The 26,544-nt window shown below is 40.7% G+C and overlaps 1 protein-coding gene across 1 annotated transcript in view; it reads right to left on the minus strand.

Moving 5' to 3' along the window:
* The window catches only part of htra1b (HtrA serine peptidase 1b), a 40,758-nt gene extending 32,328 nt beyond the window's left edge, over positions 1 to 8,430 (minus strand). The window contains exon 1 of the mRNA XM_020531095.2: positions 7,708 to 8,430. Within this exon, the coding sequence (XP_020386684.1) occupies positions 7,708 to 8,143 (436 nt within the window). The 5' untranslated portion in view covers positions 8,144 to 8,430. The remainder of the gene's footprint in view (positions 1 to 7,707) is intronic.
* Positions 8,431 to 26,544: the final 18,114 nt, after the last annotated feature.

Here is a 26,544-nt window from a genome sequence, read left to right on the forward strand (position 1 = left end):
ACTTCAATCTAGAGGGATAATTCTCACAAAACATGTTAGAAACAGTTGCCAAAACCTCAAGACACTTACATAGCCTGTTCATTCAGCATTTATATTTCAGTAGCTCTGACTTTTCTCTCACACAAAACCCATCTTAAATTGCAAATAAATTTCAAAATGACAGTTCATTTTGTATTTTGTCCAAGTTAATTAATGAAGTTGATTGCAAGATATGCAAGCAACAGTCAAACGTGTTAGTTCATCTGCTCAGTAATTTACTACTTCAAGGGCCAGCTTTAAAAACTGAAGCCACTCACTCAGTGTTTAATGTCTTATTTGTCTAAATCTCAATTAATTTTCAGCCAGATACATATCATACTAATTCTGATAAACTTAGTAGACTTCCATCTTCACCATCTGGGGAGTACAGGAAGTCCCCATTCAACATTTATTGGTTCGTGAAGAATGAAATTGTTACACATTGTAAAATAGCTGAATATTTTGTTATACTGCTGCCTCTGCCAGAAAAATGCATATAAAGTTGTTCAATAACGGCTGTCGCAGTTGAGCATGTTAGCGATCTTACTCTATGTAATACACAACAGAATGATGCCAACAAATCTGGTTCGAATCATTTTTCTTTTCCTTGAAAAATTAAGGACTGAAGAACATTGTGATACATTTCCAGAACTTCTAAAGTTGATTTTGAGGAAGTCAAGTGATTTACAAGATTTCTCTGTTTGCACATTGTATTTGGGTAAACACTAAATAAGCACTGAAAATGAGGGGTGATTCAACTCCAAAGGGAACTGATTTAATTACCAACAAAAGATTACACATTATTAAAACGTGAATAAAAATAGAGCTTTTTTCTTCACCATGAAGGCAGCCAGATGCTTTGAGGTGGCATCTGACCAAAGAAGCCAGTGAGATCTCTGTTCTATGGGCTATTCCAAAGTTAATGAGCTTTTAGGCTCATATCGCGCCAGACAGATGTTATATATGGACTTAACAATGTTAAAGTTATTCAAATGTGCCTTCAGAGTAGGAGGGGCCATCAACTTGAGTTTCGCTGAAGGTCCATCTAAAGATTCTTCTACAATAATTATTCTACGATCCAAACCTGTGGCCACTCCATCCACAAGGGCAGCAGATACATTGGAACACCACCACCTGAGAGTTCCCCTCTAAACTTGGAAATTTAACACCACAACGCTGAAGGAATGGAGATAAGTGCTGGAATTCCTCTCCAAGGGCATTGTGGGTCTACGTATAGCAAATACACAGCAACAGTTCAAGAAGGCAGCTCATCACCACCTTCTCAAGGGTAAGTATGGGATGGGCAATAAAAGCTGGCCTAGCCAGTGACACCCACATCCCATGAGTGAATTTTAAAAAAAAAACAGAACCTTAAAGCCAAAATCTCCTCTTGATGTTGGCCAGTAGGAAAATCACTATGTGGAGAAATATCATTGTATCCTTTATGTACTGGTGGACTTGCTGTAGTCAATATAATCTCCATTTTACTGTAAATAACAAAGTATGCAATCAGTGGCAGCCATTAAATGCACAAGACATGGAATATGGTGTCAGAGTGGAGCAGCTCAAAATATTTGAATTTTCAGGGCTGTAAGAGAGCAGTTATTGAAAGTAGGTAGCATAAAAAAAATGAAGTATTTGCATTTTCCACTCCCTGCTACTGTAGAATTGAAAGGAGATAGGATTTTTCTCCCCTTATTTTGGTGACAAAACTATGAAATAGCTACAGAATTAATTAGACCTCAGTATTTAAGAGGTGCAACCCTGTAATCAGTGAGAGGGAAAGAGGGATACAAGTTACATTGTAGCCTACATCTCATTGAGGACCAGAAAAAAGCAGCCTGCAGATGGTTTGAAGACAATTCAAACTCCATATTAATATGTACATTTTTTGTTAAAAATAAAAGAGCTCAAGGGGACAGGAAGACTAGTGTGACCACATTGGTATATCCAACTGAATTCTGAGACTATTGCCAACTGAAAGTGAATTTTGGAGATAGCAGGATTTCCTTTGCCCAAGGAAATTCTATGAGAGAACATCTGCTGAGAGAGAAGAAACATATTCTCAAAAACATTTCAAAATATGAAGAATCTCAGATTGTCCAATATCAGTGCATTAATGGGAGAACAACAAAACTGCATTATGCTAGAAACATACTAGGACAAAGAAATAAATGTTTGCAGGAAAATCTGCAGAAAGATAGACGCTGGAGGGCAGGATGTAAAAACTGAGGAGGACATCACACAAAACAAAAGGATGCATGTCTAGCACAGGAGAAGCAGTTATCTAACTGGAAGAAGTTAAATTCCTTTGCACGCCAGTGCTTAGCTTAGAAGAAGCAAAGAAAGCCTATAAAGATTACTGCTGAGAAGGTGCAAGTTCATGAATCTGACTAGTCTCTCTACACCAGGCAACAGACTGATGTAATCAGGTCTAAAGTTGATAAATGGTTTGTGACTGGTGGAATGATGACTGCAGGAGGAGAGCATCAGCTGAATGTTGTGTCAGTTAGATACCATGCTTCAAGCAACATTGAGTGTTTCACAGATCTATGTAAAGTCATTGTAGATGGTGACTCAAAAATGAAGGCCTCTAAGTCATGCTTGAGGCTGTGTGGTGGAATAATATCATCGCAAGATGGCAAATGAATCTGAGAGCCCAATGCAATGAGACGAAAGCAGATATGGAGTTTCAGATCGCACACGTTAAGCGAAATCCACTCATCTTAACTCAAGCAAGTCTAAAGCTTAGACTAGTAACCCTAGATGTGTTTGCATCATTTTGCAGCCTGCTCAGCTATTGACTGCTGAACAGATCCTTGAAGACCGCAACCATGATTTTGAGAGGTCTTGGCTGTTTTCCTGGTGAATACAACCTTAAATTAAAATGAAATACAAGACCAACCCAGGATCTGCCAGTGTGTTCCAGCTGGCCTCAAGTCCAGCCCGAAAGACATAAGAGGTGGAAAAGAAGAGAGTCATCAAAAAAGTGACAACTCCTACACCAGTGGGGAAATAAAAAATCAGGTAAACAGAATATGCATATAACCAAAACATTTTAACCAACCACTAAAGAAATATTGCCACAACTTGCCAAGGTCTATGCTACCTTCAATGTGAAGAATGGCTGACAAGTGAGGCTAGATGAGAGTAGCAGCTTTTAAACTACATTTTGGATGCCATTTGGAAGACACAAATCGTTGTGTATGCTGTTTGGCATTTCCACTAGTCCAGAAGGATATCAACTCAGACAGCACAAGTGAGTCATTGTATTTCCTGGAGTAGAAGCTATTATGGATGTGAAGAAGTTATCATAAACCATAATCTGATGCAACTGCTAGAGAGGTCAGTTATCATCAGGGCATGAGCCTTCTTGCAAACTCACTGCCAAGATCATACATGTGATGGAGAACAGCGCAAGCAACAGTTTTCACTCGAATCCAATAATGACGACAATGCCACTGCTGAGGTACTATGGCTCCCTGATCATATGTGATGACATACAGAAGCAAATATGTGCATACAACTGGAGAAGCTGTTCCTTCATCACAGATGGATGATTTGGAAGAATTGATTTCATCAATGACACAGAGTACAGAATGACTGTAAGTCCTAGAGAATCACTATTCCCATCAATGATAGTGAATCTGAAACGGTTACAATGGCAATAGCACTCACCATGGAATTATTTTCTTGGAGAAAGAACTTCAGTCCAGAAATGAGCAGACACCACATGAACAGCTAACAGTGAAGTGTATATTTTATTGGAGGACTTGGACCATTTAAAGACTATGCATGTAACATATGTGCAGAAACTGAACCCTTCAGTTTTGAGGAAGAGCCATACTGGATTAAAAATGTTAACAGTTTCTCTTTCCACAGATGCCAGAACTGTCAAGTTTTTCCAGCAGCCTCTGCTTGTTACCTAATCAGGTCATTTAACCTCAAGAGCTCTACGCTGTTGTATGTACTCAGTGGGAGTCTGCTCCCACCTTCCATCATCTCACACTATCTGCATATCTCTTTCTGTTTCTTTCTCTCCCATACTTATCTAGCTTGTCCCTTAGGCAGGACATACAATGGTAAATCCATTCTGCCATAACATTGTCCAGACTTCGGATAAATAAGTGCAGTTCTTCTTACAGAGATGTGTCAATATCCAAGAGTTTCATATCCAATCATTCTACAACTGTACTAATAATTAAACAAGCACAACATTTAAACAAATAAGGTTTCACAATGGTATGTGGAACAGATAGAAAAGGTGCCTCATAGCAAAGGGAGTGCTAATGATGCCAGAGATATGGATGAAGAGTGGGTGTTAACAGCAGAAAATAGGTCAGCTCGAGTGAGAGCAACCCCATGCAGACATGGTATTGGGAGATGGGGTTGAGGAGGAGGGTGCAGAGAGAGAAAGAAAGAGGATCAAAATGGAGAACAGAGCTCACGGACTGAAGTTGTCAAACTCCATGCGGAGTCCTTAAGCTTGCTCAGTGTGAAGCTGAAAATGAAAACGAGCTGTTGTTCCTCCAACTTACATTGGTTTTTTTCCTGGAATGGAGGGAATTGTTTCTGCAGAACGTGACAGGGGAAGGGAGGGGAAGATGTATTTGGTGTTGGCATCTTGCTGAAACTGGGTGAAGGTGGGAGGAATGTCCCAGAATGATCCTTTGAATGTCAGGCTGGTAGGGTAGGAAATGGGGATAAAGAGAACCGTAACATTTGCCATTTTCACAACTTCCAACAGGACGCCAGCAAAAATATCTTCCCTTTCTCTGACCTGCGGCATTCCATAGGGTCGGTAGTCTCCACATCATGGTCCAGTGCTCCAATGCCAACATCACTTCACCAATGCTACCCACTCCAATAGCACCTTCCTGTGCAATTGCATTTGGCCTTTACCTCCTTCATCTTCACCATCCAAGGCTGCAAACATACCTTCCAGGTGAATCAGCATTTTATTTGTAATTCTTTCAATATAGCCTACTGTATTCACTGTTCACCTCTATATTGGCGAGACCAAAAGCAAACTGAGTGACCACTTGGGAGAACACTTCTGCTCTGACTGTAAGAACGACTCTGATCTTCTGGTCACATGTCATTTCAGTACATGTTCTTCCTGCCATACAACATTCTGTCCTAGGTTTTATGCAATGTTCCAGGGAAGCCCAATGCAAGCTGCACCTCATTTTCTGTGTAGGCACGGTACATTACAAAGGACACAACATCAAGTTTGACAACTTCAGCCCATGAACTCTGTATTCCATCTCCCCATACACCATGTGTTGTCTGCGTGGATTTGCTCTCACTTGAGCTGACATTTTTCTGCTATTAAACACCTATTCTTCATATATATCCCATCCTTATTACAATTAGAACTCACTTTGCCTTTTGCTGTGGGGCACCTTAGCCATTGGTTCCACTTGTTCCTCCTTCGCCCAACTTTTCTCTACAGCTAAAATCCTATCACTTTTCCAGACCCAGAGATAGTAAGAACTGCCAATGCTGGAGTCAGAGGTAACACACTCCCAGGCCCCACCCCACCCCATCTCCCCCCATTTTACACACACACAGAGGCAAGGAATAATTTGACTTTATTGGAGGAAAAAAGGACTGAATGACCATAAGTAAACTATATTTGAAGAAGTGTGATACTTCAAGAGCATTGAGATTTGATGCACAATAGTTTACATACATTAAATTGACTATAGCACAGTGAATGTGTCTAAAAGTAGTATAGAAAATATCAGGTATGGCACCTGGAAAATATAGACATATATGCATATAATAGGGCTGGTAAACATGAGATTCAAGGCGAGCTTGCCAATTAGATACAAAATTCTGAGGAAGGGTCACCAGACCCGAAATGTTAACTGATTTTTTCTTCACAGATGCTGCCAGACCTGCTGACCTTTTCCAGCAACTTTGTTTTTGTTCCTGATTTACAGCATCCGCAGTTCTTTAGGTTTTTTTTTTAAAGGTACAAAATTGGCTTTACAATAAGAGACAGAGGATGGTGGTGGAGGGTTATGTTTCGGACTACAGGCCTGTGACCAGCAGTGATCCACAGGAACTAGTCCTGGGTCCACTTCTATTTGTCATTTATATAAATGATTTGGATGAGAATAAAGGAGCCATGGTGAGTAAATTTTGGATGACACCAAAGTTGGTGATAGAGGACAGTGAAGATATTAGATAACATTACAAAGAGATCCAGATCAACTGGATGGAGTCGCACATGGAGTTTATTTTGGATAAGTGAGGCATCGCATTTTGCTAAAACAAGGGCAGGACTTATACAGCAAATGGTAGGGCCCTAGACAGTGTTGTAGAACAGAAATACCTAGAGGTTCAGGTACATAACTCTTTGAAATTTGCATCACAGGTAGACAGGATGGTTAAGGTGGCAATTAGCACACTCGTCTTAATTGCTCAGACCTTTGGGTAAAGGAGTTGGGACATAAGGCTGAGGTTGTACAGGAGGTTGGTGAGGCCTCTTCTGGAGTACTGTGCACAGTTCTGGTCGCCTTGTTATAGGAAGGACATTATTAAACTGGAGAAGGTTCAGAAAAGATTTACTAGAATATTGCCAGGAATGGAAGGTTTGAGTTATAAAAACAGACTGGATTGGCTGGGACCTTTTTCACTGGAGTGTAAGAGGTTGAGGGGTGACCTTATACAGGTTTATAAAGTCATGAGAGGCATAGATAAGGTGAAAAGCAAGGTTCTTTTTCCTTAGGGTGGGGAAGTTCAAAACTATGAGGCATGTTTTTAAACTGAGAGGAGAAAGATTTAAAAAAGGATATGAGGAGCATTTTTAAAAATAAAAGAGTGATTAGTGTGTGGAATGAACTGCCAGTGAAAGTAGTGGATGCATGCACAGTTACAACATTTAAAAGGCATTTGGAAAAGTACATGAAAGGTTTGGAGGGATACGCGCCAAAACATGCAGATGGAACTAGTTTTGTTTGAGAACATGGTCGGCATAGACTAGTTGGACCGAAGGGTCTGTTTCATGCAGTATGACTCTACAACTATGATTCTAAACTGGAAGAGTGTCAGGCAGCAGCAGAAAATATTGGCAATATGCAAATACTCAAATTGGCAGGATGCAATCAGTGATGTCCTACAAGGACCAAATTCCTTGATGCATGATGGACCTGAAATGTTAACTCTGCTTTCTCTCCACAGAAGTTGCCAGACCTGCCGAGTTTCTCCAACAATTTCTGTTTTTGTTTCTGATTTCCAGCAGCTTTGGGTTTTTTTGTGAACCACAAGGATCAATGATAGGGCCTCAATTATAAACATTATTTATTAATAACTTGCATAATGGCATTGTAAATCATCTATCCAAATTTGCTGATGACACAAAGTTGGGCAGTATTTTAGATATATGGATGATAGCATAAAATCACAAAAGAATGTTGATATGAGCTACTTCTGTTCCTGGGATTATAATGCACAGTCACTAACTTCATAATAAATATAAAGTATGATGAAAGGAAAGTTCTTGCCTTCAGCATTAGTCACTCATGCTTAAAAATACGGACGTATTGACTTGTATGCAGACACTATTTTGTATACGGGTCCATAAATTTATCGATGCGTACGTGCAGTCCTTGGGCATTTCCAGAAGTGCTGACAAAGCAACATGAAACACAATTGCACACATCTCAGAATCACTCTTACCCAGTCCGCAGGCTCCTCTCTGGATGAAGATGACGGGCGGTTGGTTGAGTGCCTGTGCCCGCCGGCTCACCGCCTTCAGCTCACACACGTTGCGGTAGGTGCTGCCATCGCTGCCGCACACCGGCTCGCTGTTGTCACAGACGCACACGCCTTTGATCCACCGATTGGCCGAGTTGACCGCCGGCGGCACCGAGCAGCGCAGCCCTTCCCCGCATCTGACCTCGTCCCCGCGGCCGTTGCACGACTCGCCCTCGGCGGCGCCGCACAGCCGGCAGCAGCCGCAAGCGTCCAGCACCAGCCCCGACCAGCAGTCAGAGGGCAGCACCGGGCAGCTAGACACATCACAGAACTGGGGGCAGCTCGGGGAGCGCCTGGTGATCCTACCGTCCCCCAGCAGGAAACAGCTCCCCAGCACTGCACACAGCAACAGCAGCATCTTCTTCCAGCAACTCTGCAAAAGTTCATACAGAATTACACTAACTCCTTAATTAACCCGGTTCTCCCAGAAACTTGTAAATCAACAGCTACTCAAAAACATAGCACCTGGGGTGAGAAAGGTTTCTCTAAAGTTTTGGAAACAATACAAAGAAAAAGTGATTTCCCGTTATTTCCGGCTCAAAACAAAGCGCCGTCCCCTTTATCCAGACTTCCAATTTCATAACAGCGAAGCGGCTCCTTTATAAAAAGCACAAGGAATCAAACAGACCCAACTCCCAACCGCATTCATTGGTCTGCTCTGAGCGATGAGTCCGGCCCCCCCGATCACCGCCTCTTCCACACCCAGATGCCGCAAAGTGCTGCCCGGTTCTACTTCTCACCGCTTCAGTTTTCGACTATCTCTATTCAACCGAATCGCTCCAAAGTAGCAGGGACCCATCATTCTGCACCAAAGGGCTAACACCATTTACAAAACAGCATTTTTCTTCAATTCGCCCCCAATGTCTCATGTTCGGAAACAAAAACAAAGAGCAAGGCTTATATAACAAATACAGAAAGGCTGGAGAAACAAGGGAGTCTGTTCTGAAGAAGCGTCACTCGACCCAAAATGTTAAAGCATTTCTGATGAAGGGTCTAGGCCCGAAACGTCAGCTTTCCTGCTCCTTTGATGCTGCTTGGCCTGCTGTGTTCATCCAGCTCTGTACCTTGTTATCTCTGATTCTCCAGCATCGGCAGTTCCTACTATCTCTCATAACAAAGGTGTAGAGCTGGATGAACACAGCAGGCCAAGCAGCATCAGAGAAGCAGGTAGGCTGACGTTTCGGGCCTAGACCCTTCTTCAGAAAATCATGTTAACTCGAAATCTTAACTCCGCTTTCCTCTACACAGATGCTGCCTGACCTGCTGAGTTTTTCCAGGAATTTCTATTCTTGCTTCATATCTCTAGCATCCACAGTTTAGAATCGTACAATCCCTACAATGCGGAACTCCATGCAGCCCATTGAGTCTGCGTCGCCCCAACGACGCCCACCCAGACCCCGGCCCCTACATTATCCCATAAACCCACATTTCCCGTGGCGAGCCTACACAACCCTGAACACTACAAACAAGTTTCGCATGGCCAATCCCCTAACCTGTACATTTCTGAACCTCGTTTTACCTCCTTCAGAACAGATTTGCATGTTGGTTTCATATTTCCAGGATTGCCAATATTTTGCCTTTAATCAAAGGCTTATTACAGGGTGTTTTCAGATCAGTCTTCTGTTACATCTGTTTAAGGAGAATCTATGATCGCCTGTGGGGCAATTTTAAGTTTCATACGAATGTCTAGGTGTTACAGAAGACCCGTCTCATTCAGAACTAACTCAAAATGTCGCATTATGCCCACGTCTCGCAAATTACAATGTGTTTTTAATAATGAACCTACGTCTATTTTACATTTGGAATTATTGCAAACAGAATTTGTTATTGCATTAGTTATATAACTTGTTGCAGCATCACTTACACAATTCAGACTCTAGCTTGGCACTGGTTTCGAAATCCTCCAATTATTCCTCCTTACATCCATACAATAGGCTGGCTGGGTTTATTAAAAACATTTTTAACCTAGCCAAATGGGTTGTTATGACACACCTCATGCCATGTGAAACATTATCTCTGTACCACAGGAGCACCCACTGTTGTGGATTATGAGGGTTTCCATAATTGAACACTAAACATGTCTTATTGTAATCAAATATTCAAACTGTAATTGGATAACATTTTATTTCTAGGCAGAATTCCAGCTTCCTTTCCCAATTAACATACTTTGTTCACCAAATTTTGCACAATTGTAATGGTGGGGTGGCTCAATGGAGGATTAGCCATGATACATGCAGGGTTGCTGGGAATAGGGTGGGTCTGGGTGCTGTGCTTTTTGGAGAGTCAATTATTTTCTCAATGGGCTGAATGGCCTCCATCTGCACTATATGTTGCTAAATGTAAATTAAGATCAAGAGTGCACCAGTGACTAAATTTTTATGCCATTTATCTTTTGGCTCAGGGATAGGCAAAGTCATTCTGCCCTTAGTGGAAATATTGAGCTTGTCCTGTAATCTGCATTACAATTTAGAGATCATTCAAGAACTTTGTAATAGATTTAGAATAATCTTAAGAGGATAATGCCAAGGAACACCCATACACTTCCTGCACTGCTCAGCTAAAAATGTCCTGCTGTCTTTTGTCTTGCTAAAGACAAGAGTGCACTGCATTTCAGCACAAAAGCAAAATACTATGTATACTGGAAATCTAAAGTAGGCAGGTCTGACAACGTCTGTGAAAATAGCAATGAATTAATATTTCAGGTCATAACCTTCACCTCAGTGTAATTGGTTATTTCCACAACGGTGTGTTTTTGAAGATGGTGCTTTATAAATGTGAGTGGAGCATTTTTGATAGATCCTCCACCATGCACGGACTTGTTCCAGCAGCTGTGTCAGCTCCTGTGAATGGTTCCTTTCTCATATCTAACAAGTATACAACAATGCTAATTTTGTTCTCTTCTAAGTGCTCATTTCACAATTATTAAATGCTTATGTAAATAGCAGCACCAGACTGTCATTTGTAACAGCAGTGCCTTAAAATATTAACTCATGTTTATATTGCTTTGATCCGAAGTGTGGAGGTACTTGCAAGACTTGTATCACTAGTCAAAACCACTCAGTCAGCTGCCTCTATCATGCCCTTTCCTTCCACCAGTCTACTGAGCTCTCCCGGAAATCTCATTTTTCTTCAGCTTCTTTCCCATGTCCCTTAAAGTCCTCTCTGAAGGAGTCTTGTCCATGAGATTCACTTCTTGCTCCCTAACTGTATTCCCATTAAACTGCCGAAAACCTAACTCCTCCTATCCATCATTTGCAAAGGCTTTTCTCTTCCTGCTCACATTCTGTTACCACAAGTATGCCCAAGGCTTCATCCAATCTCTCACCTATAGGCTGTCCTCAGCAGCATTATCCAAAAGGACACAGATGACTGAATCCTTCATTTTGTGTTCTCACTCCTAATTATACTTCCTTGCTAACAACTCAATCTCTCATGATGGCAACAAAAAGACCAAACCAGTCGATTCATAACCTTGATGACCAAGTTTCCAACCATGTTCATCCTATTGCTAACAGACTCAACTTCCAACTTCAAAAATTACCCTGACTCCTGGCATTATTCCTCTTGATTTGACTATTTCAATACACATATGGACAGTCTCCCACATTCTACTCTCCATACACTTGGTCAGCCAAAACGCTGCCGATTGCGATTTAACTAATACCACTTCCCATTCACCTAACACTCCTATGCTTGCTTTCCCACTAGGGAAGGTTTTGATTTTAAAACTCTCATCTTTGTTTCCAAATCCCTCCAGGGCCTAGCTGCTCCCAATCTTGCTAACTTCCAAGATCTCAGGGAGCATCTAATTCTCGTCTTTTGAACATCCTTAATTTTAATCACCCTACCATTGGTGACTATGCCTCCAGTTATCTGGGATTTAAGCTCTAGAATTCTTTCCATTCATCTCTCCCACTCTATTTTGCTTTCTGCCTTGAATTAAATTGCTTCAAAATATTTCTTTGACCAAGCCTTTAATCATCTGACCCAATGTCTCATGAGCTGGCAGCGTCATCTTTTTATTTTACAATGTTTTTAGGAAGCATCTTAGGATATTATATTAAAGGCTCTATATAATTTTTACTTGTTTCATTCACTGTAAATGCTCTTTTAGTTCTCAGAGAAATTTACTTTCCATTATACTCAGATTAAATGAACATTATTGAAGTTTAGGTAATGTTCATTCTCAGAAAATCATCAGACTCATACAACATGGAAACAGACCCTTCACTCCAACTTGTCCATGCTGGCCAAGTTTTCCAAACCAGTTCCATTTGCCAGTGCTTGGGTATATCCCTCTGAACCCTTCCTATTCATGTACCTGTCCAAATGGCTTTTAAATGTTGTCACTGTACCTGCATCTACCACTTCCTCTGGCAGATCATTTATGAACTTCCCTCTGTGGACAAAACTGCTGCTCAGGTCCTTTTTAAATCTTTCTCCTCTTACCTTTAAATTATGCCCTCTAGTTTTGAACTCACCTACCTCATCTATGCCCCTCATGATTTCCCAAACTTCTGTAGGATCACTCCTCAACCTCCTATGTTCCAGGGAAAACAGATCCAGTGTATCCAGCCTCTGTCAAAACCTCTATGCTTAAAATGTTCTTATTTTGCCAGATACAAGTTTGACTACGGACACCTCTCTAGATGTGTGCCATGTTCTGCTGGTGGGTGTAAATTGTTTCTAAGAGGACATGAATATGAAAATGAATTATTTGTAATGTTTGAATATGTTTTCAAATCCTATTAACATGTAATGTATGCAAAGTTATGAGATACTTCACTAATTGTAATTGAAAAATTTGTTTTATATTCAATTAGTTGAGCAAAAATAAAGGAATTCACTCAAACCCAATTGTTTTCCAAAGCACGTGCGATGAAGCTAGCCACTGAGCAGCAGTTGGGGAATAATGGCATGGAAATCTTTCAAAGAAGTTTCTAACCTGCAAGAAGGGATTTTTTTCAAAAGCACTTTATTATTTCCCAAAGCTTATGAAATAACATCCTGGAAAGAGCATCAACACAAAAATAATAGAAAAGAATCCAACAAAGCAGGTGGTGAGATTTGAGCCTTTGTAATCTTTGAAGAACTGTCTAATTAGTGCCAATTCAGTTCTTTTTCCACAGCAATTTTCTCCATTTCAAGCAGTTATCCAATTCATAGTTGGAAATTCTGTTGAATCTGCTGCCATCACAAAACAGTCTATTCCAGATGACTGTAATATGACTTACCACCTGCTCATCCTGATTTTGATGATAGTCGCCAGATGGCCTCATTATGAATGCTTGGCTGTCTTCAAGATTCATCAGCTGTTTCAACCAGTAGGAATTGTTCACAAATCTGTGATGGAAACTGCTAGTTTTGCTTTATTGACAGTTTATGAACATATACAAGAAGCTCATCTTTCTTATAAATTGTTACTTTCTTTAACAAGATTAGGAGATATTAGGTGAACTAGGGAGTTTCATTGGCTGTATTTACTTGATGTTTTCAGAAGCTAAGTTGGGCAATTGAAAATGGCTGATTCTTTTTATTTCATACCATTTCAAAATACTTGTTAGCTTATGTTATTTTATTGACTGTATCTAGAGGATATTTTAAGGAGTGCTTCCAAACATAGAACATATGTTCTATGTTTGGAAGCACTCTTATGACATTAAAATCAATGTAGTAGTCCAACCACTAAGTCATACAACATACAGATTCTCCATACCATTGAATACAGAACAAATGTATTTGAACCCTTCAAAAGGAATGATCAATTTGAAGTACTTTTACTTTTAAGGACAGAACCCCCCCATCACTGTATTAGTAACATTTATTGTCTAAATATAATAGTTGAAATTGGAAAGAGATTTTAAACCTACTGACAAAAAGGTTCTCAACTACACAGCATGCTTTCTAAGGTTCAGAAACTGAATTACCTGGCAAGGTTCTCAGAGTCTTCAGGAACTTTAATCCACCTCTGCAAAATGGCAACTTAAAGAGAATTAAGTAGAAAATCCAATGTCACAAGTGAACAGTGGGTCATGACCTGCCATATTTTCCTTAGGTGGAAAGAGGGAATCAGATCAATATAGAATTGTAGTTTCCAGATGTCCCAATTGTTCCTCCCAACATGGGGTTGATCACTGTTGGGAGACACAAATTCAGCCACAGTCTTCTCTGTGCCAACTTACATAATGAGGGACAGTTCCTTCACACAGGAAGACAGCGTTATTACTGTCAGTCACTGAGGCTGATAGCTAGCCTAACTATCATGAGAACTGGAGACCAAGATGGCAGCAAAAATCCCAAAGTCCACACGGCAGCATATTGCCAAATTTTTCAAAAAGCAGCCAACAGCAAAATGCAGACTTACCATCTGTAAACTTGGATACCACACTGGCCAGATCTAGTGCAATTGCCAGTGACATGCAGCTCTTACCTCGGAGAAGACAGAGCTTAAACATGTACTCAAAGTAATCAACTGGAAGCAGCTGCAAGTCCAGCAAACAGGACCAAAAATATATTTGTCTTTTGAATCGAAAAAGCCTAGAAAATAAATTAAAAATTAATGCATCTATCATTGCTTACAATCAGTGATTTCTACAGCTGCAATCAATTGGTTATTTAACTTTTATTTAATCACCAAGTTTTCTTGTGTATTCTCTATTTCACTTCATGCTACGCTTGTGTCTTGGTGTTTAACCTAATAAAAATGGTGGATTTTTTTTTTAAATTCCCCATTGGTATAGTTAAATCAGTTGCACACAAAAGCATTCCATAAACCCTTTAAAAAAAACTTGAGAGCTCTTCAGGGTTCCATCTCTGGTACTTGGGCAGGGTCTACTTGGAAGGTACTCAAACACAGGCAAATATGACACTGTAGAATCCAAATAAGAAATATCAGCAATTACCTTCAGTGCCACTATACCAAAAGCCATTACTGAGCCAAATGTTTAGTAAGCAGCAGTCTCCCCTCTGTGGCATAAAGTGCCTTTCCTAAGCTTGAACAAGTAACGCCTGGAATTCCGAAAGGGAGAGAGGGGGCTAAATCTGCAGAAAAGGTGCAGTACGAGGAGGTAGAACCTCATTCTACCAGAATCCCTCCCAGTTTCAAATCCAGCCTTAAATTTTGGAATGTAGGATGACAGCTTAAATGCTGGGGAGTGAACAGAAAGTTCTAGATTCAAACAGACTGTGCCAAGTCATTCTTTCCCAGAGAACATTTACAATTTCAAACAATATTTGAATAAGAACAGGAACATGTACACATCTAATTAGTAACATGGTTTTAATCAGGATGGTGAAAATAAGTCATCACGCACTTGTGTGTTTGTGGGGATTTATTGGTAGAAGATAGCTTCTCTATTTCTCTACTTATCAAGTTTTTCCACTTCAGAAAAATTCAGTGTTCAGGAGAATAAAATTTCATGGAAATGGTTCAGTGAAGTGTAGTAGAGAGCTCTTTCTCTTCAGTAAACTACTTACTGAATCAAAGGCTATAACAGAGGTACTAAATTGCTTTGAAGGAAGTGGACCTCTGTTGGACACCCAACTGTTAGCGCAGGTTTATTGTATTTTTCACAGCTTAACTTTCTCCTACTGGTAAATTGGGATGTACATATTTAAACCATTATGAACTACGGGTTTCCAGTGTATATTAAACAGCTAATCCTGACTGGAAATGGTACGTTTGAGATCAAAATTGGGCAAAAGAAAAAAAAACAACGATTTTAGGCTTCTTGGAACAAGAGATGACATTTGTTAAAGGAAAGGTAGACTCCATATTTAGAAATCAGAGTCCTAGAACTGGGAAATTTGAATTCATAATGAAACATCATTCACTAATGCAAAAGGAGTAAAGAATATGCACCATGCAAGTAAAACACAATCAAAGAAGGTACAATGTTCAACATGTCAGATGCAGTGTTCTTAGCTGGAGACAAATATATATTTTAAAGATAGTAATGAGCATATGGAATAAGCACAAGCTAAAGAAAAGGAAGCAGACTATACACATGACATGAGATGGCCAATATGCATGAAATAAGAAAAACTGTGATTCTGTAGGCAGATAGATGGAAGAAAATCACTGGGAAGAACACAAAATCTACAAGAAACAAACAATAATTGAAGAATGTCAGGGTGGGGCAGCATTTGGGAAATAATCATATTATAATATGGTTCAATATTAACTTGGAAAAGGGTAAAAATTGGACACGGGATTAAGATCCCAGATTGGAAAAAGGCAAATTTTAAGGGTTTAAAAGTTGAACTGAAGCAGCTTGATTGGAAACATATTTTAGTAGATAAAACAGTGGATGAAAAATGGGAGACTTAAAAGAAAGTGAATAGGGTGCAAACTGGGTACATACTATGAGAAATAAATACGGGGTATCCAAAGCTAGAGTACCCTAGATGATTAAGAATGGAGATGAAAAAATAAGAAAAAGAAGCCATGTGATGTATATCAGAATAACAACAACAATAGAAATCACAAAGAGTATCTCAAATGCAGGAGAGGCTAAGACTGGAATATGGAAGGCTAAGAGGAAGCATGAGGAAAGGAGGTCAGGCTGCACTAAAACAAACAGTAAAATGTTCTTCAAACATACTAATATTAAAAGTTTAGCAATGGATAGAGTGGGATCCATAAGGAAAAAGCAAGGTAAACTACTTACTGAATCAAAGGCTATAGCACAGGTACTAAATGAATAAAAAAATACCCATAGAACTACAGATGCTGGAAAGCAGAAACAAAAGCAGAAAATTGCTGGAAAAACTCAGCAGGTCTGGCAGCATCTGTGGAAAGAAAGCAGAGTTAATGTTTCAGGTCCCGTGACTTTCCTTCAGGATACTAAATGAATACTTTGCTTCAGTCTCTATTAAATTACAACATGGTGAAGATGGTGACAATGGCCCAGTTGAAAATGTGCGTGTTGAACAACTGAGCAGTACAGTGATAGGTAAATAGGTGCTAAAAGGCTGGCAGCACTCCAGGTAGATAAGTCGGTAGGCCTGGATTGCCGTGGGGCAAGGGAGCAAATTGCATAAATGTTTGAGGTCTCTCAGGATTAATCCCAGCAGACTGGAAGACTGAAAATGTGATGCCATTGTTAAAGACAGGGGCAAAATTAACCCAAGAAACTACAGAGTTGTCAGCTTAACATAGATAGTGGGAAAACTGACAGAGGCTGTAATATGGGATAAGGTAAATATACACAGAAAAATAATACTAGACAGTTAACATGGGTTTGTCAGGGCAGATCATGTCTGAGAAATTTAGTCGATCTTTGACAAGGTGACAGGCAGTGGATGAGGGTAGTGCAGTCGATATGGTATATTTGGATTTTTCTGAAAGCATTTGATAGTGTCACACAGCCGCTTGTTTAGCAAATTAGAAATGTTTGGAATTGGTAAGCCCTTTGCTGTATGGATTAGAAGATGGCTAAAAGATAAACAAACAGAGGTAGGTACTGATTGGCATTTCTTGGACTGAAGGCGAATTGAGTGGTGTTTCCCAAGGATGGTGTTGGGACCTTGTTTTTTTCTGATTGACATAAACAATTTGGAGATGGGTGTTGAGGACAAAATCTCTAAATTTGCAGATGAAATTCAGCTAGGGAAAACAGTAAATTGAGGATGATGCTGAGAGACTTGAGGGACATTGACAGGTCAGCCAAAAAGGGCAGACACCTGACAGTCAAATTTCAAAGCAGGGAAACGTGAGGTAATGCATTTTGGTAGAAGAAACATGGTGGGACCGTATAGGCTGAAACGGTACAAATTTGAAGGGGGTACATGAGGAGAGGGACCTCAGAGTTCAGAGTTCAACCGCATAATTTTCTGAAGGTGGTCAGTTAAGGTGAAACGGTTGTTAAGGCAGCTAATATATGATTCCTTGGGTTTATAGACATGGAGTACACAAGCAAGGGAAGGCTAGAGAATGGAACTGTTTTGAGGGCCAGTAAGGCCTCTTTCTGTACTGTAAAATTCCACATTCTATAACAAGGCTTCAGAGAGGCAAGAACTAAACTAGGAACATGTTTCTGTGTGAATCCACACCATTGCAAAACTGTAATAGTAGGAGTTTTAATGAAGTGAAATCCATTAAAAATAAAATTTGGTTGAAACGGAGGATGAATTAGGAGCTAAATTATATAGTTAGCTCTGGAAGTAGTCAGTGGAAAAGCACTCCTCTTATGTTATCAAACATGAGGTTCTACAAGTTAATTTAATAGATGTTACACAAGAGTGGTGCGAAGTGACATTAAAAGAGGAAGGGTCTATTTGAAATTTCAGTAGCATTATCTCTTCAATTGAAATAGACAGCAATACTACACTGCTATTCCACCAAAGGACTAAAATACAAAATGGGCTATAGTGTGACAGTATTTTCACTGACTGAAGTAAAATCTTCCTGATGCCCCAAAACCAAATTGACAAATGAAATTAAAACTTGTTCAATACAAAGTAGATACCATTTTATGTTTTTGTATAATCCTTGCATTAAAATTTGTACTTAAGGAGTTGGCTCAGACAAATTGCAATTGACTTGCAAATATTCTCAAAATACTGATTTCTTATTAAATACCTCAGAGCCAAAACTCCTGAAAACTCCACTCTGCTAAAGTTCATAGATTATTTACATAAGGCAAGAAAGCAACTAATCCACGCTTAAATGGGGGCCACTTCCAACATTTTATGGTCTCAAAAGTGACAGACTAGTTATTCTAACCTCTGTTACAGGAAAATAGCTAGAATTCATAATTAAGGATAGGGTAACTGAACACCTTGAAACTTTTCAGCTTATTAGAAAAAGCTGACATAGATTTGTAAAGGATAGTCTGTGCCTAGCAAACTGGATTGAAGCTTTTTTGAAGTAGCAACTAAAATGGACAGAAAATGTCCATGAATGCTACTTATATGAACTTCCAGAAGGCATGTTATATAGTCCCTTAGAATTAAAACCCTTGAAATTGAAGGCAAATGATCAACTTGATTAGGAAATTGGCCAAGCAGAAAACAGGGAGAGGGAATAATAGATAGGTACTCAAATTGGCAGTCATGCAAAAATGTGCAATAAAAACAGAAATGCTGCAAATATTCAACGTGAAGGAGGATCAGTGGAGACAGAAAAACAGAATTAGCATTTTATGTCTATGTCTCATCATCACAGCTAAAAACTTAACTCAATTCCTTTCTCCACACTGAGTATACTTACTCCCACTGAGTATAATTTGAATATAAAAAGATAGTAGTCATATTGCAGCTATATAAAGCCCTGGTTAGATCACAGCAGGGTACTGCCAACAGATCTGCTGAGGAAGGATATATTGGCTTTGGAGCATTGCTTCACCTGAATGATATTTGGACTCAAAAGGTTGAGCCATATGCGTAGCTTAAATAAACTGAAGTTGTATTGTCTGGAGATAGTAGGAACTGCAGATGCTGGAGAATCCGAGACAACAAGGTGCAGGGCTGCAACAAACAACTGCACCTCCCAGTCGCGTCGGTTCGCAACAAACAACTGCACCTCCCAGTCGCGAACCATTTCAACTCCCCCTCCCATTCCTCAGACGACATGTCCATCCTGGGCCTCCTGCAGTGCCACAACGATGCCACCCGAAGGTTGCAGGAACAGCAACTCATATTCCGCTTGGGAACCCTGCAGCCCAATGGTATCAATGTGGACTTCACAAGTTTCAAAATCTCCCCTCCCCCCACCGCATCCCAAAACCAGTCCAGCTCGTCCCTGCCTCCCTAACCTGTTCTTCCTCCCACCTATCCCCTCCTCCCACCTCAAGCCGCACCTCCATCTCCTACCGACCAACCTCATCCCGTCCCCTTGACCTGTCTGTCCTCCCTGGACTGACCTATCCCCTTCCTAACTCCCTACCTACACTCACCTTTCCTGGCCCCATCCCCGCCTCTTCGACCTGTTTGTTTCCTCTCCACCTATCCTCTCCTCTATCCCTCTTCTATCCGCCTCCCACTCTCTCCCTATTTATTTCAAAACCCCCTTCCCCTCCCCTTTTCTGATGAAGGGTCTAGGCCCGAAACGTCGGCCTCTCTGCTCCTATGATGCTGCTTGGCCTGCTGTGTTCATCCAGCCCTGCACCTTGTTGTCTTGTATTGTCTGGAATTTAGACAGTTAAGGGGTGATTTCAAAGATTTCAACTTAAGAACAAGATAGGGTAGATTGGGAGAAACTATTTCTTTAGTTGATGAGTCTACGACTAGGGCCTTTAGTCTAAAACTAGAGCCAGACATTTCAGGAGTGCAATTCAGGGAAGTTCTTTGCTCAAAGGGTACTAGAAGTTTATAATTCCTCATGTACCCATTTGTGGGAGAACAGGTAGCAGATATGATTTTCAGTGTAAGCAGGGCATTTCCTCGAATGTCTTCAGAACACTGGACTACAGAAAGTTCATTTGTACTCGGTTATTTTCAGTATAAGGCTAACATGAAAAATCAAATCTGAGCAGCCAAAGAATTTACTTTCAGCTAACGGTGATTATTCTGAGACACCTTTTGTTCTGTCATTCTTTGAGGAGAAAGATGTTGTTGAGATTGGTTGGCTCGCCGATCTGGTTTCTTGTTTTGCAGACGTCCTCAGTACAGCCTCCGATGAAGCGTCGGTGTGTTTTCCCGCCTGGTTTTTAAAACTCCGGGGTCCGATGGATTGCCTCACTTCCAGTTTTCCTTTGTAGTGGAATGTATATGGGGTCGAGTTCAATATGTTTATTAATAGCATACTTCATCGAGTGCCAGGCTTCTAGGAATTCTCGTGCCTGTCTCTGCCTAGTTTGTCCCAGGATTTTGGTGTTGTCCCAGTCAAAATGGCGGTTCTCCTTGTCCATGTGGATTGAGATCAGTGAGTATTGGTTGTGTGTCTTTTTGTAGCCAGTTGGTGTTCATGTACTCTTGTTGTTAGTTTCCTTCCTGTTTGTCCGATGTAGTGTTTCTCACAGTCTCTGCAGGGGATCTTGCAGATGACATTGGTCCTGTCCATGGCGGGGAGTGGGTCTTTAGTTCGGGTGAGCAGTTGCCATAGGGTTGATGTGGGCTTGTGTGCCACTCTGATGCCCAGCAGTCGTAGAAGTCTTGTGGTGAGTTCCGACGTGTTCCTGATGTAGGGTAGTGTGATGAGTATGTCGGGGCGCGTAGTATCTTTCTGATGTTATTCGTGTAGGCATCTTCTGACCTAGTTTTTTGGATCCATTATCCTTGAAAACCTGGAAGAGGTATTCTTCTTCCTCTTGGCGTAGTTCCGTGTTGCTGCCCTTTTAAATAGTGTTCGCACGCAGCTTCATTTGTGTGTGCTGGGATGGTTACTGTTGAAGTTCAGGACCTGGTCCGTGTGTGTGGTTTTTCGTCTACATAACGTATCCATAGTTTTGGATGGGTTTGCAGAAGGGCCTTACAGAACAGTCTTTGCATCACTGCTTCTGCTATGAGTCCGGAGATAGGTGATCCCATGGGTGCCCCGTTGATTTGCTCGTATGTTTGGCCATTGAAAGTGAAGTGGGTGGTGAGGCATAGGTCCAATAGTTTGAGCTCAAACCCAACCAAAACTATGGATACTCTGCATAGACAACACCTTTGTCATCATTAAACGGACCAAATTAGAGGAGACACACAAACTCAAACAACACCCTCACCGGAATAAAATTCACCACAGAGAAGAACAAACAGCTCCCATTCATGGACATCATGGTAGAGCGCAAGATAAATGGGGAACTGCAAATGAAAGTACACAGAAAAGCCACAGACACAGACCAGGTACTGAACTTCAACAGTAACCATCCCAGCACACACAAACGAAGCTGTGTGCGAACACTATTTAAAAGGGCAACAACACACTGCAGCAACACGGAATTATACCAAGAGGAAGAAGAATACCTCTTCCAGGTTTTCAAGGATAATGGATATCCAAAAAAACTAGGTCAGAAGATGCCTACACGAACAACATCAGAAAGATACTACACGCCCCAACACACTCATCACACTACCCTACATCAGGAACACATCGGAACTCACCACAAGACTCCTATGACCGCTGGGCATCAGAGTGGCACACAAGCCCACATCAATCCTACGACAACTGCTCACCCGAACTAAAGACCCACTCCCTGCCATGGACAGGACCAATGTCATCTGCAAGATCCCCTGCAGATACTGTGAGAAACACTACATCGGACAAACAGGAAGGAAACTAACAACAAGAGTACATGAACACCAACTGGCTACAAAAAGTCACAACCAATACTCACTCATCTCAATCCACGTGGACAAGGAGAATCACCATTTCGACTGGGACAAGACCAAAATCCTGGGACAAGCTAGGCAGAGACAGGCACGCGAATTTCTAGAAGCCTGGCACTACACAAAGCATGCCATTAATAAACAGTGAACTCGACCCCATATACATTTCACTACGAAAGAAGACCGGAAGTGAGGCAATCCATCTCAATGGACCCCGGAGTTTAAAAACCAGGCGGGAAAACACACCAATGCTTCATCGGAGGCTGCACTGAGGAGGTTACCCAGCATGGTAATGAAATGTCTGCAAAACAAGAAACCAGATCGGTGAACCAACCAACCTCAACACCCACAGCTACAAATCTACTCCAAAACCTTAGAGAAAGATGTCGTGTCCACATTGTTTGCAGGGATGGTTCAGTCGCTGATGGTAGATAAATTGTTAATTTTAAAAGTGGGATTGATAGATTTTTCTAACTAAAAGCGTACAGAAATCTGATGCAAAGACAATTTTATGGGTTATAATAGCAATGATATCAGCGAATGGCAAAACAGTTTCCAATTCCAATGTTTCTATGGTATACCCAGTATCACCAATATATGCAAAACATTGAACATTGGAAGTCCCTATTTATTCATGCAACAGCTTTATTCAGGATTGAAGAAGATTCCACCTTCAAATAACCAGATGGCAATTTCAATGTTTCATGAGAACCAGACTTTGTGGGCCATATCAAAATTTTCTACCTTTCTGATGCAAGCCTGCCAGAATTACAATAGTGGACCAGAAGAACTGCCAATTTGCAGCCACTATTAACATTATCATTACTGTTACCAATAGTGCCATAAATATATTCCAAGCAAACATACATTTTCCTAACTAAATTGGCTATGGAGGAGGAACTTGACATTTTTGTAGTGTCAAAGAGGTTCTTAGTCAATGTATTGCTTTTGTTGTCACTACTTTCAGTTAGACAAATGTGGCACCACACGCAGTTACAAATGCCCCATAAACCTGATTTGAGTAACATTACATGAAGGAAAAACAGACTCTTTCAAGTCCTGCTAAAATCAACAGAGGGTGGTGATTTATCATCTTATTCGGAAGTCAACAGCCTTAAACAGTCCATTCTATCCGTCCTTAAGTAGCAGGGCCCCCGAAGTATAAGCTGGGCAGGGGAAGATAGGCTGATTTCAAGGGGCTGTTACATTGCCCTTGGTAAAGGCGCCTGTTGTATTTTCAAACAAATAGGAGACTCCTTGTACACGTCTTTGATATTCATCTACATTTAAAGGACCAAGCTTTCTATATTTCTCATATTTTAAAGAATGCTAAGCTCAAATATAATGTTGGTGAAGAGTTAAAATTCCCTTCAAAATGTGGTTTTAGAATGCTAGGCAAGGTTATTCATGGTCATGCTTTAGTCACAATATTCTGGTACTGTGTAGGTGGCTCAAACTAAAAGCTCATCACATGCTTCAAAGACACTCTTTATTAAATCATTGAGGGAACTCACTGTGCAAACCTTCCAGAAAATCAAGTAGTTCAAGAAAAATATTGCCGATCCCAAACTAGAGAGCTTCTGATTATTGGTGGTGCTGCTAACAAAGATCAACTGGCTGTTCCGGAACAAGAATGGGTATTGTGTATGCTGGGGGGGGGGGAAAAGAGACTGATTACCATGTGTGTGAGATCTCACTTTGGAGCCAAAGTATGGAGATCTATCATAAATTAACAAAAAAAATTTTATTGATTTCAAGTTAAAAGATCCAATCACGTGTATACAATCTTCAGTTTTTATGCTTTATATTTTTAAGGCAAGAACCCTTAAAATTCAACCCAAATACAGATGTTACTACTTCATCTAATAAAAGGAGTTCATATGAATGTCTCACAAAGAGACCTCAAAAAATTGGTGACTCCTGTACACCCAATACAATGATCAGTAAAAGTTATTAGAAGTACAATTCTTCAGCCTGTGCATTCTTAAATTCATAACTCAAATGGTTACAGAGTTTGTTGGAAGTACAGTAAGAAGCTGCTTGAGGTATTTCAATAATAGTTTCTTTACGTCACAACCTATGATTATACAAATCCATACATTCTCAAATAATCCTTCAGTCCGGCTAGCAGTAAGAATTTAATATTTTATAATTAAGATTTGATCAACACTTCCTGAGTTAAAACAAAAATTAGGACCTTAAAAAAGACTCAGGTTAAGTGACAATACACCTGATACACAGGGGTAACTACTCCAATGAGTGTTTTGCCTCACTTCCAGAAGTCATTTGGAAAGACTTTTTATCAAAAAAATGTAATACTACGTAACGGATACAGATCCTACAGTTTATAATGGTGCCATACTGTGCAATGTTCATTGCTTTACCAATTTTGAATGGGTTGGAATAGACCACTTTAGGTATCACTATCAATGGATATTAAAAATGGCAAACCTCAAAATATCCTGTAATGTTGTATTCAAATATAAATACAATTTCAGCTTTAGTCAGGTTTTCCATTGTAATTTTACATATTGTCAAAATTAGAAAATAATGAATTACTATTCAAATTCCAAACTTTATTAAAATTTAAGGAAAAAACATTACACATTCTCAGTGATGCAAATATAATTCAAATACTATATTTTAAGAAATGTCAAACCCAAGATGTTCCACATCTAACCACAAGATGTCGCTGTTGTTTTCTTTCGACATGGAACAACTAAACATGCACATGATACACATTTTCATTTCAACCTATGGCTCAGTGTATCTTAGATAACAAGGTGTAGAGAGCTGGATGAACACAGCAGGCCAAGCAGCATCAGAGGAGCAGGAATGCTGACGTTTCGGGTCTAGACCCTTCTTCAGAAATGGGGAAGGGGAAGGGGGTTCTGAAATAAATGGGGGGGAGGCTGATAGAAGATGGATAGAGGAGAAGATAGGTGGAGAGGAGACAGACAGGTCACAGAGGCGGGGATGGAGCCAGTAAAGGGGAGTGTAGGTGGGGAGGCAGGGAGGGGATAGGTCAGTCCAAGGAGGACGGACAGGTCAAGGGGCGGGATGAGGTTAGTAGGTAGGAGATGGGGGTGGGGCTTGAGGTGGGAGGAAGGACAGGTTAGGGAGGCGGGGACGAGCTGGGCTGGTTTTGGGATGCGGTATGGGGAGGGGAGATCTTGAAGTTTGTGAAGTCCACATTGATACCATTGGGCTGCAGGGTTCCCAAGTGGAATATGAGGAACAGCACCTCAGCAGTTACTACTAGCTCAGTGTATCTTCATTGTTTACTTTGACTTCATAACACTATTTACTCAGTTTATTAAAAGTAGCTGAAAATTTCATCAATGCAGAACCAATGATGCAAGTTTCTGAAGCTAAGCCAGAAGACAACGCAACAAATATTAAACATGATGGAAAAATGTTATTAGATTAGGTAACAAGGTGTAGAGCTGGATGAACACAGGCCAAGCAGCATCAGAAGAGCAGGAAAGCTGATGTTTCGGGCCTAGACCCTTCTGAAACGTCAGCTTTCCTGCTCGGCCTGCTGTGTTCATCCAGCTCTACACCTTGTTATCTCAGATTCTCCAGCATCTGCAGTTCCTACTATCTCTGAATTAGATTATCTTCTTTTGGGAGAAGCTACCTAATCAATTTATACCATTGTTAAGGATTTGAAAGGAAACATGACATGCAGAAATCTATCAACAGCTGAATTTGAGTAAAATTAAAGTTTCATGCAAAAGGACAATTGTGCACAGTTCTTGAAATAGTATTTATTACATGGCTGATGACCCTACAAGCAATTAAGGCACAAATGAAAAGTACACTCACCTTTGTTTTACTCCAATATCAGTAAACCTCTTGACTCTCAGTGAGTTATGAGGGACCCAGTGATATCATTAACTCAGCTGAGTTAATCCGTGCAGCTTTTGCTTTCTCGAGTGATCTTCAGCCCTAAATGCAGCAATCTTACTTCAAAGTACATCCTGCAACAAGTGGAGAATCTCCAAATCCTCAGCTTCTGAGGTAGCAGTGTTGTCTGCGCCTTGAGACACTGAAAATAGTACCTCTTATTCTCAAGGCTTGTATTTTAGAGTTTTTAAGAAATAAAGCTTCAAGAGATTTCCTTTTAAATGCTTAACAAGCTCGTTTTTCAAGGACCGCAATTTCCCCTCCATAGTGGTCGAAAATGCCCTCAACCGCATCTCTCACGTTTCCCGTACCTCAGCCCTCACACCCCCTCCCCATAATAAAAACAAAGACAGAATCCCCCTCGTCCTCACGTATCAGCCCATCAACCTCCGGATTCAATGCATCATTTTCCACCACTTCCGCCACCTGCAATCTGACCCCACCCTACCAAGGATATATTTTCCTCCCCACCCTTATCTGCTTTCCAGAAGGGCCGCTCTCTCCGCGACACCCTCATCCGCTCCACACTCCCCGCTAGCCCCACCACCCCTGGCACTTTTCCCTGCAACCACAAGAGGTGCTACACCTGCCCCT

Source organism: Rhincodon typus, chromosome 20, assembly GCF_021869965.1.
Source record: "Rhincodon typus isolate 14 chromosome 20, sRhiTyp1.1, whole genome shotgun sequence".
Taxonomy (NCBI): domain Eukaryota; kingdom Metazoa; phylum Chordata; class Chondrichthyes; order Orectolobiformes; family Rhincodontidae; genus Rhincodon; species Rhincodon typus.